At 37.9% G+C, this 17048-nt stretch overlaps 1 protein-coding gene across 1 annotated transcript in view; it reads left to right on the plus strand.

Annotated features, from left to right (window-relative positions):
* Window positions 1-17048, plus strand: part of SVEP1 (sushi, von Willebrand factor type A, EGF and pentraxin domain containing 1) — a 188856-nt gene that overhangs the window by 88640 nt on the left and 83168 nt on the right. Inside the window, exons 9-14 of the mRNA XM_053566090.1 lie at window positions 1384-1513; window positions 4866-4973; window positions 5862-5993; window positions 6924-7118; window positions 8141-8262; window positions 11270-11378. Of these exons, the coding sequence (XP_053422065.1) occupies window positions 1384-1513; window positions 4866-4973; window positions 5862-5993; window positions 6924-7118; window positions 8141-8262; window positions 11270-11378 (796 nt within the window). The remainder of the gene's footprint in view (window positions 1-1383; window positions 1514-4865; window positions 4974-5861; window positions 5994-6923; window positions 7119-8140; window positions 8263-11269; window positions 11379-17048) is intronic.

A 17048-nucleotide genomic window follows, 5' to 3' on the forward strand; every position in this document is an offset into this window, starting at 1 on the left:
TATTTTTATTACATTATGCTTTTTGAATAGTTGAAGAAGGTAAATATTTAATTCCAGAATGAATGATAAAGTATAATATAATATCAGAAAAATATGAGAATTTAACCATAGCTTAAAGGCATTATGAAATTGTAAATAAAAATAATGACCTGGTGCTGTATATTTGAGTTACTGGAAAGTTATGATATTTGATACAGATTCAGAAAACTTTGCGAACTTTGACGCAGAGATTATGAAATATCGATGATAGGATGGCAATTTGCCACCAGGTGTTGGGAAATCTTGCCTTATCTACTAATAAAATGTTAAGTGTTTGAGGTTCATAACTCAGTTTATGGAAAGCTATTATAAGGAAATAATAAGTGAAATCCAAGCCAGAAAGAATACAGCAAATTCTCACTCCCATGTGGGAGCTAGAAGAGCAAATCTCATTAAGATAGACAGTAGACTGGTGGTTATTAGAGGCCAAGAAGGGTGGGGGGATAGGAGGAAGAGAAAGTGATGAATAGGTTTAATAGAATAAATACGACCTAGTGTTAGAAAGATCTGTTGGGTGACCATAGTTTACATTAGTCTATCGTATATTGCAAAATCGCTAGATGAGAAGAATTCAAATGATTCTAGCACAGTGGTTCTCCACTTTCTTAATGCCACGACTCTTTAATACAGCTCCTCATGTTGTTACTAGCAACGAAAATAATTTTATGGTTGGGGATCACCACAACATGAGGAACTGTATTAAAGGGTCGCAGCATTAGGAAGGTGGAGAACCACTGTTCTAGCATAAAGAAATGATAAAAATTTAAGGTAATGAATATCCCAGATATGCTAATTTGATCTTTACAAATTATATGAATTGTTAAACTATTACATGGTCCCCAAACTATGCATATCTATTATACATCAAGGAAAAAGAAGAAAAGGAAGAGAATTTTAAATTGTCTTTGCAAAACTATCTACGTCAGAGTAAAATTTGGTTCCAAACTAATGTCCTTCAACAAATTTTTCTTAAAGAAATTATCATATATTTGTTCTGCAGAACATCATGGAAACATTGAAAAGTCATCTTGGGTTCTAAAGACTATATAGGAGCATAAAAAGTGTTTTGAAATATTATGTTTAAAAAACAGGGAACCACATTTCATATGTGTGCCAACTCCATAAACTGTGTGAATAGAATAATCCACACAGACAGGCATCAGAGGGCTGTGCCTAAGTTTTTTTTCTATCTTCTATATGAAATACTGAATCACAGTTTGCATTATTTCATTAATAATGTATAAATCAAACACGAAACAAAGTTTTAATTGAAACTGTTTCAGAAAGGAAGAAATCAATGTACTTTTGATATTAACTTTCAAAACATTTATTTATCTCCAAAAGGTGTCCATCCACGCTGATCCAGCTTTCGCCCCACCTTACCTTTTCCCAATTGGAGATGTTGTTATCACATACACAGCAACTGACCCCTCCGGCAACCAAGCCAGCTGTACTTTCCATATCAAGGTTATTGGTAAGTCTGCAAATCATTGGGTAGGCTAGTGAAAACAATCCAGAGCCCTGGGGACTTTGCTTCTCCTTTGTCTCCAACAATCCCCTTTACACTGACTGATGCTTCTTACTGGCATTGAAACTTGCTCAAGCCACTTCCTCCTTGAACCTACATATCCTTTAATTACTACAGCTCCTCTCTGATTTCTTCCCATGTGGGCCTCTTGAGAATTTTCTAGTGATTGCCATCTCTTTCTTCTTAACTGCCACTTATTCTCAATTTGCTCAAGTCTGGCTCCCATGCCCTTCTCTCATCTAAACTGCTGTCATCAAGGTCACCAGTAATCGCGGTTGTTACTCTGACTGCAAGCTTCTTTCACACTAGTCTTTTTCGTTTTTTCCCCATTTTTTTTCCATGTCTCTTGACCTCTTTCTGAGGCTTTTCTTCCTCAAACCAGCTCTCAAATGGTGATCATCTCCAGAGGTCCAGCCTTGCCTCTCCCTCTCCCTCTCTTTCTTTGTTTTCTGGGGTGACTTTGTTAACTGAAAACTCCCACATTTCTACCCCCAGTTATAATCTCTTTTCTGAAATCCAAACTGATATGTAAAACTGCCTCTTGGACTTTCCTGTATGAACATTTCACTTCACACCTAATAGATTTCCTAACTCAGAGAAGCATTCAACCAACTACTCAACTACTGAGCAAAAATGCAGAAGTCATCCTTGATTCCACCATCCCTGATACCTAATAAAGTAGCCTGTTGTGCTGGTGTCTCTTCCTTGATGTCTCTGAAGTGTGTCCTGTTCTCTTTGTCCTCATAACTGTTACTGTAGCTGAATCTTATTTGGAGGGGACCTGGTTTACTGTATAATCTCCTGATTGGTCTTTCTGCCCATTATCAAGACATAATACTGGAGAGGCAGGAACTGTAGCAATCTGTAGTGGTTGAGAGCATGGATTCTGAACCCAAACTGCTTGGGTTTATATCGAACCCCATCATTTAAAGGCAATGTGACCAGTTGCCTCTCTGTGCTTCACTTTCTTTACCCCCAAATAGGATAGGATTAATAAATTATAATATTTATTTATAATTACATAAATTAATATATGTATACAAATTAAATAAATATTATAGATAATTTAAATATTGTATTATTTCTAACTATATAAATTAAATACATGTGTTACCTCATAGGGTTATTATGTGGCTTTTGATTAGTTACAACATATAAACCACTTGGACTAGTGCCTGACACATGTTAAGCTCTATGTAAAATCTAATGATAGTGATATATAGACATTTTGCTATATTTGCCACAGATCTATTTTTAATATGTTTATTTTAAAATTTAATACATTCAATTCATATTGTTCTCAAATTTTTGTATAACATCTTGAAATAACTAATGTATGTCAAACTGATTCCTCATCCTATAAATTATAGTTTGGGCAAAAAGTAGATAAGAGTTATATAAAAATCCGTCTAACTCATTTCACAGTGCTTAGTTTTTTTGGATCGCCTTTTCAATGTTGTTTTAAACATGAGCTTTACCAGTTCCATGAAAAATATGTTGGATCTTTTTTAATCTGATACTGTGATTTTAAACTTGGCAATGTGATTCGAAGCGTTTGCCAAGTTTTAATTTTTCATAGTGAAGAGTCAACATAGCGAAAGTGAAATGTGTACTGAAGTGTCTAGCTAGACTTTCGGTGAATGTTCAGTTATGAAAGAGAGGGAAGGAAAGGGAAGAAAGAAGGAGGAAGAAAAAGAGGGGGGAAGGGCAGTAAGGGGAGGAAAGAGAGAGACCAAAAGAAAAGATCCCAAAGCCTGCATTTTTCTTATCTTCTTCAAGGTACCACTGTGGTCCTGATAAATGAAAGATAGGCGGGAATGTTGGTTCCCTTGCTTCAAAGGAAGTTTCCAAGTCCTTTGGGGACAATGCGTCTGTTAGTCCCTCCAATTCTCTTGACAGTCATTGACTGAGTCCTCCCACCCCACTACACCTGTGATACAACATTAAAATGTTTGGCTAAAATGAGATAAGCTTAAGAAAATCTTGGACTGTACATGTGTCATGTCTTTTGGGAAAGGAGTTAATACTGCCAGATTTATAAATTTAGCTATGCATTGATTTGGTTCAGCATTCTCAAAGTACCATGACCTACTATGAGAATTTCTCCATTCTTTTCTTTATTCAACAAGTGGTTTTGAGCCACTGTTACTGGCCACGTGATGTGCTGTCTACTGGGGACCTAACCATGGGCAAAAGAGACTCCATGACTGATCTGCAGAGTTTATAGTCTCGTAGAGCAATAAATCTAACATACTATACTAATGAAATGACAAGCATGGATAAAAATGGAAAATGTGTCCATCAGATTTAGCTTTAAATTGGAATGTATATATCCTCACAGGTATAGGAGAATTTAATTTCCAAGTATGTGTTTTCATCATGGATAGAAATAGCCAGGTCTTGGCGCCAGTGCCTACAATTTAGTAGCTTAAATAACCTCAGGCAAGTTTCTTAAGTCAGCCTAGTCTAACATTCCTCACCTATAAAATAAGAAAAGTATGAGTCTTGTCTCCCTCAAACATCAAAGGCATATGACAAAATCTATAATTGTATTAAAATTACTTCCTATACACCCTAGTTGTTGTCCTCTACCAACTTCCTAAAAACTCTACCATACTCACCAGGACTTTGAAATCAGACTCCTTCACCCCACCTCAAATGCACCCTTCACCCTGGGTTCCTGACTCAGCATCACAGACTCCGTTTATTAGCGTCTACCATGGCTTTCATCTTCCCTTCTTTTCCCCACTTCCACGTTTGGTCTTTGCCTTCACCTAGAATTTATCAACCTTAAAAATGGGTAACTCCAGTGTCCCGGCTCTGGACATAACCTCCTGGCCGTCCAGCAATTTCACACCCACACTGACATCTTGCTTATTAACATGACTCAGATCTCCTTCCATTTAGCCATCTCCTGTCTTGACCATTCAGGTAAGAGGAGGATCATGGGGGTCCCTGCTGTGGCCCCCATCCCCATCCTCTCCACTTCCAACAACTGTGGGCAGTGTCCACAAATTAAATGCCCCCCATCCACACTTGCCTATGCACAGCTGTGCTCAAGGTGATTTTAGGCACCGGGTGTTTCTTCTTCAATAGGGAGACAGCAGGAGAGTGACAAGTAGCTCTTTCTTTTGCCTTAGGGATCAGAAACAAGGTGTCATCAAGGCAGCCACAGGATCAGCCTTGCTTCTTGTAAGATTCTCTGTCAGCACAAGCAGACTTCCCTTCTCTCTTGCAAATCCTGTCATCATTTTAAAATATCACTTATAGCCTCTTTGTCTGATTTCACGTTCCTCAGATGTTGAGCCCCCTGTCATAGACTGGTGCAGGTCTCCAGCTCCCATCCAGGTGTCTGAAAAGGAGCATGCCGCAAGCTGGGATGAACCCCAGTTCTCGGACAACTCAGGTATTGTGACAAGGATATTGTTGTCAGCATCATAACACTGAATTATATTTTATTGTAAAAAAGCTTTATAAAAGGATAAAAGAGAAAAGGCAAATGACAGCTGTCTAAGTAGAATGATCAATTATATAAATTAATGTTTTAATGCTAGAATAAATATAATTTAATATTATTACTTGTACCTATTCATGGCACATGAATAGATTTTCCTTCATTCAATATTTAATAGTACTTAGGTATTATATCTAAAAGGGTTCTCATGAATGTCTTCCATCTTCAAGTTTATGTTGTCCTGGAAGCATAACCTGACAAATTATAAAAGGTCATAGGAAGCGGGAAAAACCTGAGCAAATACAACCTGAAGTTCACTGTCAATCTTGCATTAAAACTTGAAAACAACAAAAATGCTAATTAAATAGATCTCTTAAATTCCCAGTGTTCTGATAGACCAGCAGTTCTCAACCTGTGGGTCGTGACCCCTTTGGGGGTCTTTTGCATATCAGGTATTTACCTTATGATTCATAATAGTAGGAAAATTACACTTATGAAGTAGCAACGAAAATAATTTCATGGTTGGGGGTCACCACACTATGAGGAACTGTATTAAAGGGTATTACTAAGGTTGGGAACCACTACGATAAACTGACCTATTCAAAGAAAATCATTTGTTCCGCAAAAATTTCTCAGCTTAATAGGATTTTTGAGTCTATGATTGCTATGTTATAGTACATTTAAATACTAAATCTTTTATTTTCTGCTACCACACAAATCAACATAAATAGAATGCCCAGCTGACTTGCATAGAGAAAACGACACGTCAAATCACAGAAGAGACTAATAAAGTGACTAGAGACCGATAACCCCAAACAAGGTCTTTTCTTTCCTTTCTAGGGGCTGTGCTGGACATCACCAGAAGTCATACCCAAGGAGACCTTTTCCCTCATGGGGAGACTATAGTGCGGTATACAGCCACTGACCCCTCAGGCAATAATAGGACATGTGACATCCACATTGTCATAAAAGGTATTTTCTTCTTAATCCCCACCCTGAAATCTAGTCGACATTTGTTGTATGTGATTGTTATAGTCCACTGTTTTGTGAAAGAAAATAGGTTATGAGCATTAGATTTTTGAAGTTAGAATACCAACAGATTTTATTTCGTTTTCCAATTGTCATTTCTTGACCTCATGAAAGATAGAAATATAGAGAATATTTACATTCTAATTTATCTAATAATGTCGCTCTCTGAGACATAGTCTCACTCTATTGCTGGGGATAGAGTGGCAGCAGCATCATCTTAGATCACAGCAACCTCAAACACGTGGGCTCCAGGGAGCCTCCTGTTCCAGCACCCAGAATATCTAGAATTACAGGCATACAGGCACCCACCACTACACCCAGCGACTTTTTGTATTTTTTGTAGAAATGGTGGTATCACTATGTTTCTGAGGCTGGTCTAGAACTCCTGGGCTCAAGCAATTCTCCTGCTTCCACCTCCCAAAGTGCTAGGATTATAGGCATCAGCCACCAGGCCCAGCCTCTAGTCATATCTTTAATTAACATTTTATGAATCCTTTATCTCGGGTTACGATGTGTGATTGTCATAACCCTATTTTAAAGGCTTGAGGAGACAGATTCTGAAAATGCACTCGCCTCAAGTTATCCACTTTTCATTTTTATTAAAGGAATGACAAAAATAATAACTCCAGATTAGAACTACTTCTAGCTTTTTGTAAAATGTGTACAACCTCTAATTACAGAGAGATACAGCTTTTCGACATATGCCCAGGCCCATCTAGGAACCAAAAAACAGACATTGACACTCTCCCACACGAAGGACTCATGGTGAAACTTTTCTCTAGAAATAGCTGTAGACTGGAGGAGTTCTTTTCAAAATTCAGCTTAAGCTCCTGGAATTTAATTTATGCTTCTCATACAATTTTTTTTGTACAGGTTCTCCCTGTGAAGTGCCATTCACACCTATAAATGGGGATTTTATATGTGCTCAAGATAGTGCTGGAGTCAACTGCACTTTAACTTGCTTAGAGGGCTATGATTTCACCGAAGGGTCTACGGAGAAATACTATTGTGCTTATGAGGATGGTATCTGGAGACCACCATATTCCACTGAGTGGCCAGACTGTGCCAGTAAGTTTCCGTTTTGTTCTGGAACCTTTAATGTGTGTGAATGTGTGTGTGTACGTTTCCAAGAGCTATAACAGAAAATTGCCTTACAGTAGGAATTAGTGGAAAACGGTGCCATGAATTTGAAATGCTTATGAATACAAAACTTGCCCTTCCTTGGATTTAAATTATTAGCCACCAGAGTGCTTATAAACTGGATTGCTGTAGGACAAGATATAGTCTTAAGCAAAACCTTTTTGGCCCTTTCATCATTTGTAAGAAACTCTGAAGATTTGTCAGCATGTAATTCTTTACCTGCAAACGTGTTTAAAGTCTTATAGTCTGCGGAAGAGCTTGTATTTAAAATAAGAGCTAAAATATGTAATGGAATAAAATACATTAGTCACATTTTCTCTAGATTTGATTTAGATTTAGAGGTATTCTACAACATTAAATATATATTGTTATAAAAATTATCCCGTTCTTTGTCTAATGTACATAAATGCCCTCTGAAGTGAATCTTTCATCCAATATCATAGATGGGAGTTTAAATGCCAGTGTTTTGAATAAAGAAAGTGACGTTCACTTACCTGAGCTCTTTTAGGGAAACAAGTAAAAGCAATACTACTCACTCACCTTTTTCGCAGATTTAGGTGGCAGGATGCTATTAGGAAACATTGTCCCTGACTACCATGGGGCATTTTGCTGAGTATAACCATGCAAGCTTCTGATCCAAAGAGAAATATATCTCTGTGCAAACTATACTTTCAAAGAATATCATTGTGCAAAAATCGTACTTAGAAATTTTCCAATGTCTGTTTGTTGTAAAAGAGATATAAATCAATGTATATAAATAGAAAATATAATAACTTTGAGCTAGCCAGGATTTTTTCAAAACTTCCCAGAAATATAACAGCAATTTTTCTATAACAATCCCACAAATCATATTAGAATTAAAATACTAAATTTCAATTATTGCATAGAAGGTTACACCTTTGTTTTAAAAACACTAACCAACTGAGGCTGTTCTGTCTGACCTTTTCCAGTAAAACGCTTTGCAAACCATGGGTTTAAGTCCTTTGAGATGCAATACAAAGCAACTCGTTGCGATGACACAGATCTTTTGAAGAAGTTTTCTGAAGCCTTTGAGACCACCCTGGGGAAGATGGTACGTCAGTAGTTGTCAGCCTCTGTTGTTTGTCCTTTTTTAAGGACACCGGTAAGGTTTTCCTAGCCTCTCGGGGTCATTTGCAACTGAAATTTCCTATCCTGACTACTTCCCTCTTCTTTGCGATCCAACTTTGTAGCTAATGTTTAGAATTATTCGTAAGTTGTGGACTTCTGGAAGGAATCATAAGTAAATCTGCATGAAAATGGTTTTGAATTTTTTAAAACATCCTTTAAAAAATCAATGACGCTCAGGACCCCATGATTAGAGAATGCCCGTTTTATTACTGTAAGGCTGACAAAGATGCCAAACATTGTAAATGATATTTCTTTACGATAAGGAGATAACTGAACATTTAAAAGATTTTTTTTTCATGTACTTTCATGGACTCTTTAGCCATTGTAAGAAAGCAGAGCAATATATGTGAGTATATTGAACGTCTTAAAGGCAGGAAACTAGCCAAACATATTTGTATGCCTAGCAGAGCCGGTCACACTTCACTTACATGCTAACGACATTTTATTGCGCTGCTTGCTCTGTGCCAGGCACTGTTGTAAACACACCAAACATACTGACTGACATCCATCCATTCAATGGACACTTGTTGAAAAACGTTTTATTTAAATCTCTTACTAAAACCAAATTCCAAAAAAGAAAAAATGTCATTATTGCTATTTAACCAAGACAATATTACAGTCATTAGGCCCCTTTTATACTTGAAAGGTTAACAATATACTCATACTAATTATACCCCATCCCAACTGGTAAAATATTCCTTAAGTGTTACGTAGGACCCACACTGAAAATCGTGCAGAAGTGAGTTTTATCAAGTGTCTTATCACACGTTAAATTGTAGCAGGTGAAAAATGGTATAATGGATCAGAAAGTGCTATTAATTATGTTGATTTATTCATTTAATAAATACTTAGTAAGTCTCTATGTACTAGCCTGGACACTAGGAATTTAGATCTAAATAAAATAATCCAAACTGCATGTGCTATGAAATGGACACGGTAATGAATAGAGAAACAAGAAGCAAATTGCAAAGGAGACGTGTAGCCTGTCAGATGGCGTGTGCTATAGAATAAAACAGAGCAGAAGATGGAAAAGTCTCACTAGTCAGGTTCCTGTTTGGGGAGAGACCAGGAGAGCTGAGGCAATGATCCATAATAGGGAAGAATGTTCCAGGCAGAGGGGAGAGCAAGTGCAAAGGCCCTGAGACAGGAGTGCAATTGGGAGTTTGAACCCCTGAAAAGTCTTAAGAGTGGCAAGAGCAGAGAGGATGATGGGAGGAGTGACAGGTGATCAAAGGGACCACATGAAGTCGAAGAAGTGGGGGTGCAAAGAGAGATCAAATTGGGGAGAGCCTTGAAAATCACTGCAAAGACTTTGCCTCTAACTCTAAGTGAGATGGAGAGCTGTGTGAGGGGACCAGTTTACTCAGGACCTTGACCGTGGGAGAAGCAGGGGGCAGGGGAAAGAGAGTAAGAAGACAACACGGGAAATTAAAGCAGGAGAGCAGGTGACGTGGGAATGGATTTGGATATATTCTGAAAGTAGGTTCAGTAGGACTTGATGATATATCTTGGACATAGATTGTTAGACAAAGAGAGAGGTCAAGGTGGCAGGGCACACAAGGGCCCAGATGTGGCTAGTGGGTACACGTGGTGGTGGAAGGGTGTAAAAGAAAGATCTTTTCTGAATTCTGTTTCATCAAGTGTAAAAAGGCATCACCTGAGAATAAGAAGGAGGCAGTGTCATTGGAGGTTTTTAAAGAATATGGTGTAAAATTATTCTCTACGAGGACATGAACTCATATACTGATGAAATGTAGTAGGGCTGGCAGTCAGGAGAGTTGGGTCAAGCCGTGAGGGACCACGTAGGTACAGGTGTAGAAAAGCAGAATGATTAAATCAACTGGGCTTCAGGGTTCTTCAGGTACTTATGTGACAGAATACCAACACACCGAGGAGCAGGCTCGCAGGGAGGACCTATTCGTGGTGACAGACCGTGGCACCTGCGATAGGAGCACAGGGAAGTGAAGACAGGAGGGGCTGAGGGTGAGGCGGTAGGGTTGATGGATTACACGTTCTGATGAATGTAAGAGCTGTTGGATTCCTGAGAAGGGAAGAGGGTACAGCTACTGATAGTGACAAGGTCTGAGCCTATGGCCGGGGGAGTGCGTGAGAAAATAGGCTGGAAGACAAGAGAGAAGAGAAAAAGAATCTAAGAGTCTAAAGAGATGGAGGGATTAGCTAGGTGGCTACGGAATCATCAAGAATTAGAACAGGAATGAGGGAGTGACTCAGAGGGGGGATGCTGCAGACGCCTGCCACAAGGAGGGCCAACCAGTGGCCTAGGCGGTGGCATGAGCTTCAGAACCGTGAGGCTTTAAGTAGAGAGTGAGGGAAGGTGATCTGGAAACAGGAATGAGGAGTGAGGAAGGAAGACACTTTCTCCACCTCCACGCCTACTCCAAATTTCTGGATTATGGGATTTCTGAAATTTCTAGACTTTTATTTAGAAAATAGTCCCCAAAATGGAAGGTCGGGTTTCATCTAGAGCAAAGATGAAGGGAAGATAAAGAAGGGGGGATAGAAAAGTATAGGAAATTCGCTGATTACTGAGCATAAGCTTCGGAGGGCGCAGAGGAAGGTTTGGGGAACTGGGAGGGAGTGGGAGATGGGGTCAGAGAAAAGGAGCCAAAGAACCAAGTGGGCTGAAAGCTTAGAGACAAAAGGTGTCCCAGTAGGCCTGGGCTTCTCAGAAATAAACAGTGAGTGAAATAAACAGAGACAAAAAGGTTTGGGACTGATTTGGGTGGTCTACAGGCAGTTGGAGCCTGTAAGGGAGGAGGAAGGGTCTGGAGACTTCTGAGGAACGTGCAGACCTCGGGACCCACCCTTCCCTCCTGTTGGTGGAGAAGTAGTGTCCAGAGGAGCAAAGGGCTTATCAAAGGCCACGGAGATATGGTTTACATTATTTCCTCTTTGTTTTTTATTTGCAGGTCCCATCATTTTGTAGCGACGCAGATGACGTTGACTGCAGACTGGAGGACTTGACCAAAAAATATTGCCTAGAATATAATTACGACTATGAAAATGGCTTTGCCATTGGTAATTAAATTCTATAGTGTTGGTTGGTTGTAAGACTAATCTGTAACACAAGAAAATAATTCCAGATCACTGAGGCAAACTAGAAAACTTAACTTTGATTAATTTATTCACCAAGTATTTTAGGATAGCAATATAATTTGATAATGTTCTTAATGATCATTATGGATATTTTGAATTTTGGTACCAAATAAATTATTTTAAATTGTTAGCCAGAATTTTTCAGCATGACGAAAACTAAGAAAATGAAGTCACATCATGATGGTAAAATTCAGACATTAATGTGCTATCTTAGAAGGGAATACTAATAGTTACAGAGGACCGACAGCAGTTTTTAGATGACATTTAATTTGAATTGCAATCAAGCCATTAACATAAAATAGTTACACATGTAAAATATTCAGATTCCTCAACAAAAATATGGCAAGATTTAACTTATTCAAGTCTAATATGTGTTAAGTACAATTTTTTTTTGAGACAGAGTCCCACTTTGTTGCCCTTGTTAGAATGCCATGGCATCATAGCTCACAATAACCTGAAATTCTTGGACTCATGTGATCTTCAGCCTCCCAAGTAGCTGGGACTATAGATGCCTGCCACAACACTGGGCTATTTTTAGAGACAAGGTCTCACTCTGGCCCAGGCTGGTCTTGGGCAACTCATAAATTATTATCCTTTCACATAATTACCTTTTTATATTTATTCCATTTTTATAATACTATCTAGAACGTCCAGAGTAATGTTTACAAAAAATACTAATAATAAAATAGTGTAGTGTTTAAATGCATGGTGTTTATGACCAATGATGCAGGTCAAAGTCCTGGCTTCACTACCTACTTAATTGTTTGATCTTGAGCAATCTACCCACCTCAGCCACCCAGAGTACTAGGATTACAGGTGTGAGCCACCACGCCCAGCCTTCTTAGATATAATTTGTTGTAGACTTTGAACATTTTTCTTAATGTTGTTCCTGAGCATGGGAATAATACTAAGTGTGTGATTCATTGCTGATATGTTCAACCAATTACCTTACTGCCTTAATATTTCTAGGAGATTTTAATAGTTTCTCTTGAGTCTCAGAAAAATTATTATCCTTTCACATAATTACCTTTTTATATTTATTCCATTTTTATAATACTATCTAGAACGTCCAGAGTAATGTTTACAAAAAATACTAATAATAAAATAGTGTAGTGTTTAAATGCATGGTGTTTATGACCAATGATGCAGGTCAAAGTCCTGGCTTCACTACCTACTTAATTGTTTGATCTTGAGCAAGTTATCAAACCACCCTGTGTTTTACTTTCCTCACCTATAAAATAAATAAGAGTACTTGTATCATTAATAAGTACAAGTACGTATTAATTCACATTACAGCAGACATCCTTTTCATTTCTTTTTTTTTTTTTAATTTTTTTATTAAATCATAACTGTATACAATGATATGATTATGGGGCATCATACACTCACTACATAAACCATTTGACACATTTTTATCACAGTGGTTAACATAGCCTTTCCGGCGTTATCTCAGTTACTGTGCCAAAACATTTACATTCTACATTTACCAAGTTTCGCAAAAACCCCTGTAATATGCACCACAGGTGTGATCCCACCTATTCCCCTCTACCCACCCCCCCCCTTTCCCACTTCCCCCTATTGTTAAGTTGTAGCTGGGTTATAGCTTTCATGTGAGAGTCCCAAATTAGTTTCATAGTAGGGCTGTGTACATTGGGTATTTTTTCTTCCATTCTTGGGATACTTTACTAAGAAGAATATGTTCCAGCTCCATCCATGTAAACATGAAAGAGGTAAAGTCTCCATCTTTCTTTAAGGCTGCATAGTATTCCATGGTATACATATACCACAATTTATTAATCCATTCATGGATCGATGGGCATTTGGGCTTTTTCCATGACTTAGCTATTATGAATTGGGCTGCAATAAACATTCTGGTACAAATCTCTTTGTTATGTTGTGATTTTTGGTCTTCTGGGTATATGCCCAGCAGAGGAATTACAGGATTGAATGGCAGATCTATTTTTAGATCTCTGAGTGTTCTCCATATATCTTTCCAAAAGGAATGTATTAATTTGCATTCCCACCAGCAGTGCAGAAGTGTTCCCTTTTCTCCACATCCACGCCAACATCTCTGGTCTTGAGATTTTGTGATATAGGCTAGTCTTATTGGAGTTAGATGATATCTCAAAGTAGTTTTGATTTGAATTTCTCTGATGATTAAAGATGATGAGCATTTTTTCATATGTCTGAAGGCCGTGCGCCTGTCTTCTTCAGAGAAGTTTCTCTTCAAATCCCTTGCCCAGCCTGCGATGGGATCCCTTGTTTTTTTCTTGCTGATGCGTTTGAGTTCTCTGTGGATTCTGGTTATTAAACCTTTGTCAGAGTTATACCCCGCAAATATCTTCTCCCATTCTGAGGGCTGTCTGCTTGCTCTGCTTACTGTGTTCTTAGCTGTACAGAAGCTTTTTAGTTTGATCAAGTCCCAGTAGTGTATTTTTGAAGCTGCTTCAATTGCCCGGGGGGTTCTCCTCATGAAATACTCACCCAGACCAATTTCTTCAAGGGTTTTCCCTGCATTCTCCTCTAGTATTTTTATAGTTTCATGTCTTAAGTTTAAATCTTTAATCCAATGAGAGTCTATCTTAGTTAATGGTGAAAGGTGTGGGTCCAATTTCAGTCTTCTGCAGGTTGCCAGCCAGTTCACCCAGCACCATTTGTTAAATAGGGAATCTTTTCCCCACTGAATGTTTTTAATTGGCTTGTCAAAAATCAAATAGCGGTAAGTAGCTGGATTCATCTCTTGGTTCTCTATTCTATTCCAGATATCTATTTCTCTGTTTTTGTGCCAATACCATGCTGTTTTGATCACTATCGATTTGTAGTAAAGTCTGAGGTCTGGTAGTGTGATTCCTCCTGTTTTGTTTTTATTTCTGAGTAATGTCTTGGCTATTCGAGGTTTTTTCTGATTCCATATAAAACGAAGTAATGTTTTTTCAAGATCTTTAAAATATGACAGTGGAGCTTTAATAGGGAGTGCGTTGAAATTATATATTGCTTTGGGTAGTATGGACATTTTGATAATGTTGATTCTTCCTAGCCATGAGCATGGTATGTTTTTCCATTTGTTGATATTTTCAGCTATTTCTTTTCTTAGAGTTTCATAGTTCTCTTTATAGAGATCTTTCACGTCTTTTGTTAGGTAAATTCCCTTTTCATTTCTGACCCTAATCCTATTGGTAATATTTTCAGTGATTTGGCATCAAGAGTAATATGGACTATTGCTTTAGACTTTCTAAATTTCTTAAGTATCATTTATGCATGCGTGTTTGTTGCAAACATTTTTAAGTGCTTAAAAACAAAGAATGAAAGCAAGACAATACACAACCCCAGAAATAAACCGGGTAGTACATGTATATATTTATGACTGTAGATGTACATATACAGAGTATCCATACAGTTCATGTGCAGTTTCAAATTTGAAACTATTTGGAGTTGCGCACAAACTTTATGGACACCCTGTGTAACTATATACATCATAATATTTTATAAGCACACATTCTTAGTTAACATTATATGCAGACATTTTTATTCATTAAACATCACACTTCAATATAATTTTAATGGCCACCTATTAGCTCATCAATCAATATATTAAAACCATAATTTATATAAATAGTTCCCTATTGATCAACTTTGAGGTATTTTCGATTTTAACTATTATAGACAAGCTCTCAGTGAACATTCTGGAAATTAAGGTTTTGGATTACACACCGTAAGGAGGCATGGGTGGTGGAATTGTCGGTAGCACAGCTGGAATAACCAAGCCTCTTTTGCTACACATGATTCAGGTTTCCCCTCCCAGACTGTTGGAGGAGGCACAGGGACACACAGGGAGTCAGTTGTCCTCACAGGGCTTTGAAATGCGCAGCATCTGTCATCGAATAAGGGTCCAAATGGCAGTCTTCTAGAAACTGAGGTGTGGACGGTTGGCACATGTGATCCTATGATCCTAAGAGACAAGCCTTCCTTCTCAAATGTCTTCCCCATAGAAAGTCACAAGATCAGGGTAACATGTATAACACCACCTTAGCAAGTCAGAATGTATGAAAAGAAAAGGGCCAGTAAATACATTAAAATTGGTCTGAACTCATAATAATTGTATAATGCAAGTTAAAACGAAAGTGAGATGCAATTTTGACCATTAGATGAACAAATACAAATAATCATCATAACACCCAAAGCTGGCAAGGGGATATAATGAATAAAATCACATTCATTCAGAGTAAATGGAAGAAAAATTGTAGATCATTTGAAAATATGTATTTGAAGGATTCAAAATACTTACGTGCTCAGACTCAGTAGAAGTAGAAATTCTACTTCTAAGAATATTTCTCAAAATATTTCTCAAAATCATTCCAGTGTACAAAGATGTACCATAGTCCATAAAGTCTGAGATGCACGTTTTTCATTTTGACCTGAAATTGGGATGTGTCTTCTCATTAATAGTATCTTAGATTTGATGAAATATTGTATGTGCAAGGACATTCTAAAAAATTTTAAATAACCTAAAAGTCTGAAAGTAGAAACTGATAAGTTTGTTTGTGGTGTGCCATACAAGAGAATATTATGCAACCATTTGACACGGAAAAGCCATGATATATTGTTGAGAAAATTTGAAAAAGGCTATCAAATAATATATACATAATAAAATCTTATTTTAGGAGAAACATGTTCTTTTTATTCCCAGTGCACAAATGTATACATGTGTGTATATTTACATATTCACAGAAGAAGAGCTTGCCTAAAATGCTCATGGTAACTATTTCTAGGTAGAATTATAGGTAATTTTTAATATTTTTCTTTGCTAATTTTCTTCTATTTTTTTTATTTTTTTTTTATTTTTATTTTTTGTAGAGACAGAGTCTCACTTTATCACCCTCGGTAGAGTGCCGTGGCATCACACAGCCCACAGCAACCTCTAACTCTTGGGCTTAGGCGATTCTCTTGCCTCAGCCTCCCGAGCAGCTGGGACTACAGGCGCCCGCCACAACGCCCGGCTATTTTTCTGTTGCAGTTTGGCCGGGGCTGGGCTTGAACCCACCACCCTCGGCATATGGGGCCGGTGCCCTACTCACTGAGCCACAGGCGCCGCCTGCTAATTTTCTTCTATAACAGGCTTGTGAGGAAAAGGTTTAAGTGAAAAGATAATAATACTGATCTCAGTTAATTTTAATACTCAAAAGCACAAATAAAGCCAAAACACTCAAGAAAACAATTTACTTAAATAGACAGGCCTGCATCCATACAGCATATTGTTAAAGCACATCACCAGGCAACAGTATGGCCAAAAGAGGGTTAACATTGTTTACTGAGGTTTGATAGTGAGTCAGATACTGAGCTAGATGGTTTATAATACATTGTCTCATTTATTCCAGACACACCTATAAGGTAAAAGTCATCATCTGGATTTATATATGAAGAAACTGAGGTTCAGAAAGATGAAAGTAAGATGGCTAATATCATACAGCTATGCAGCCTACATGGAGAGGCCCCAGTCTGAAGCCAGGAAGTTAATCACAATGATCTCAAGGGCATCTAGAAAATCCCATGCATGCCTGTCGCCCCCGGTGTAGTTGTCTTATATAACATTTA

Source organism: Nycticebus coucang, chromosome 2 (genome assembly GCF_027406575.1).
Source record: "Nycticebus coucang isolate mNycCou1 chromosome 2, mNycCou1.pri, whole genome shotgun sequence".
NCBI classification, from domain to species: domain Eukaryota; kingdom Metazoa; phylum Chordata; class Mammalia; order Primates; family Lorisidae; genus Nycticebus; species Nycticebus coucang.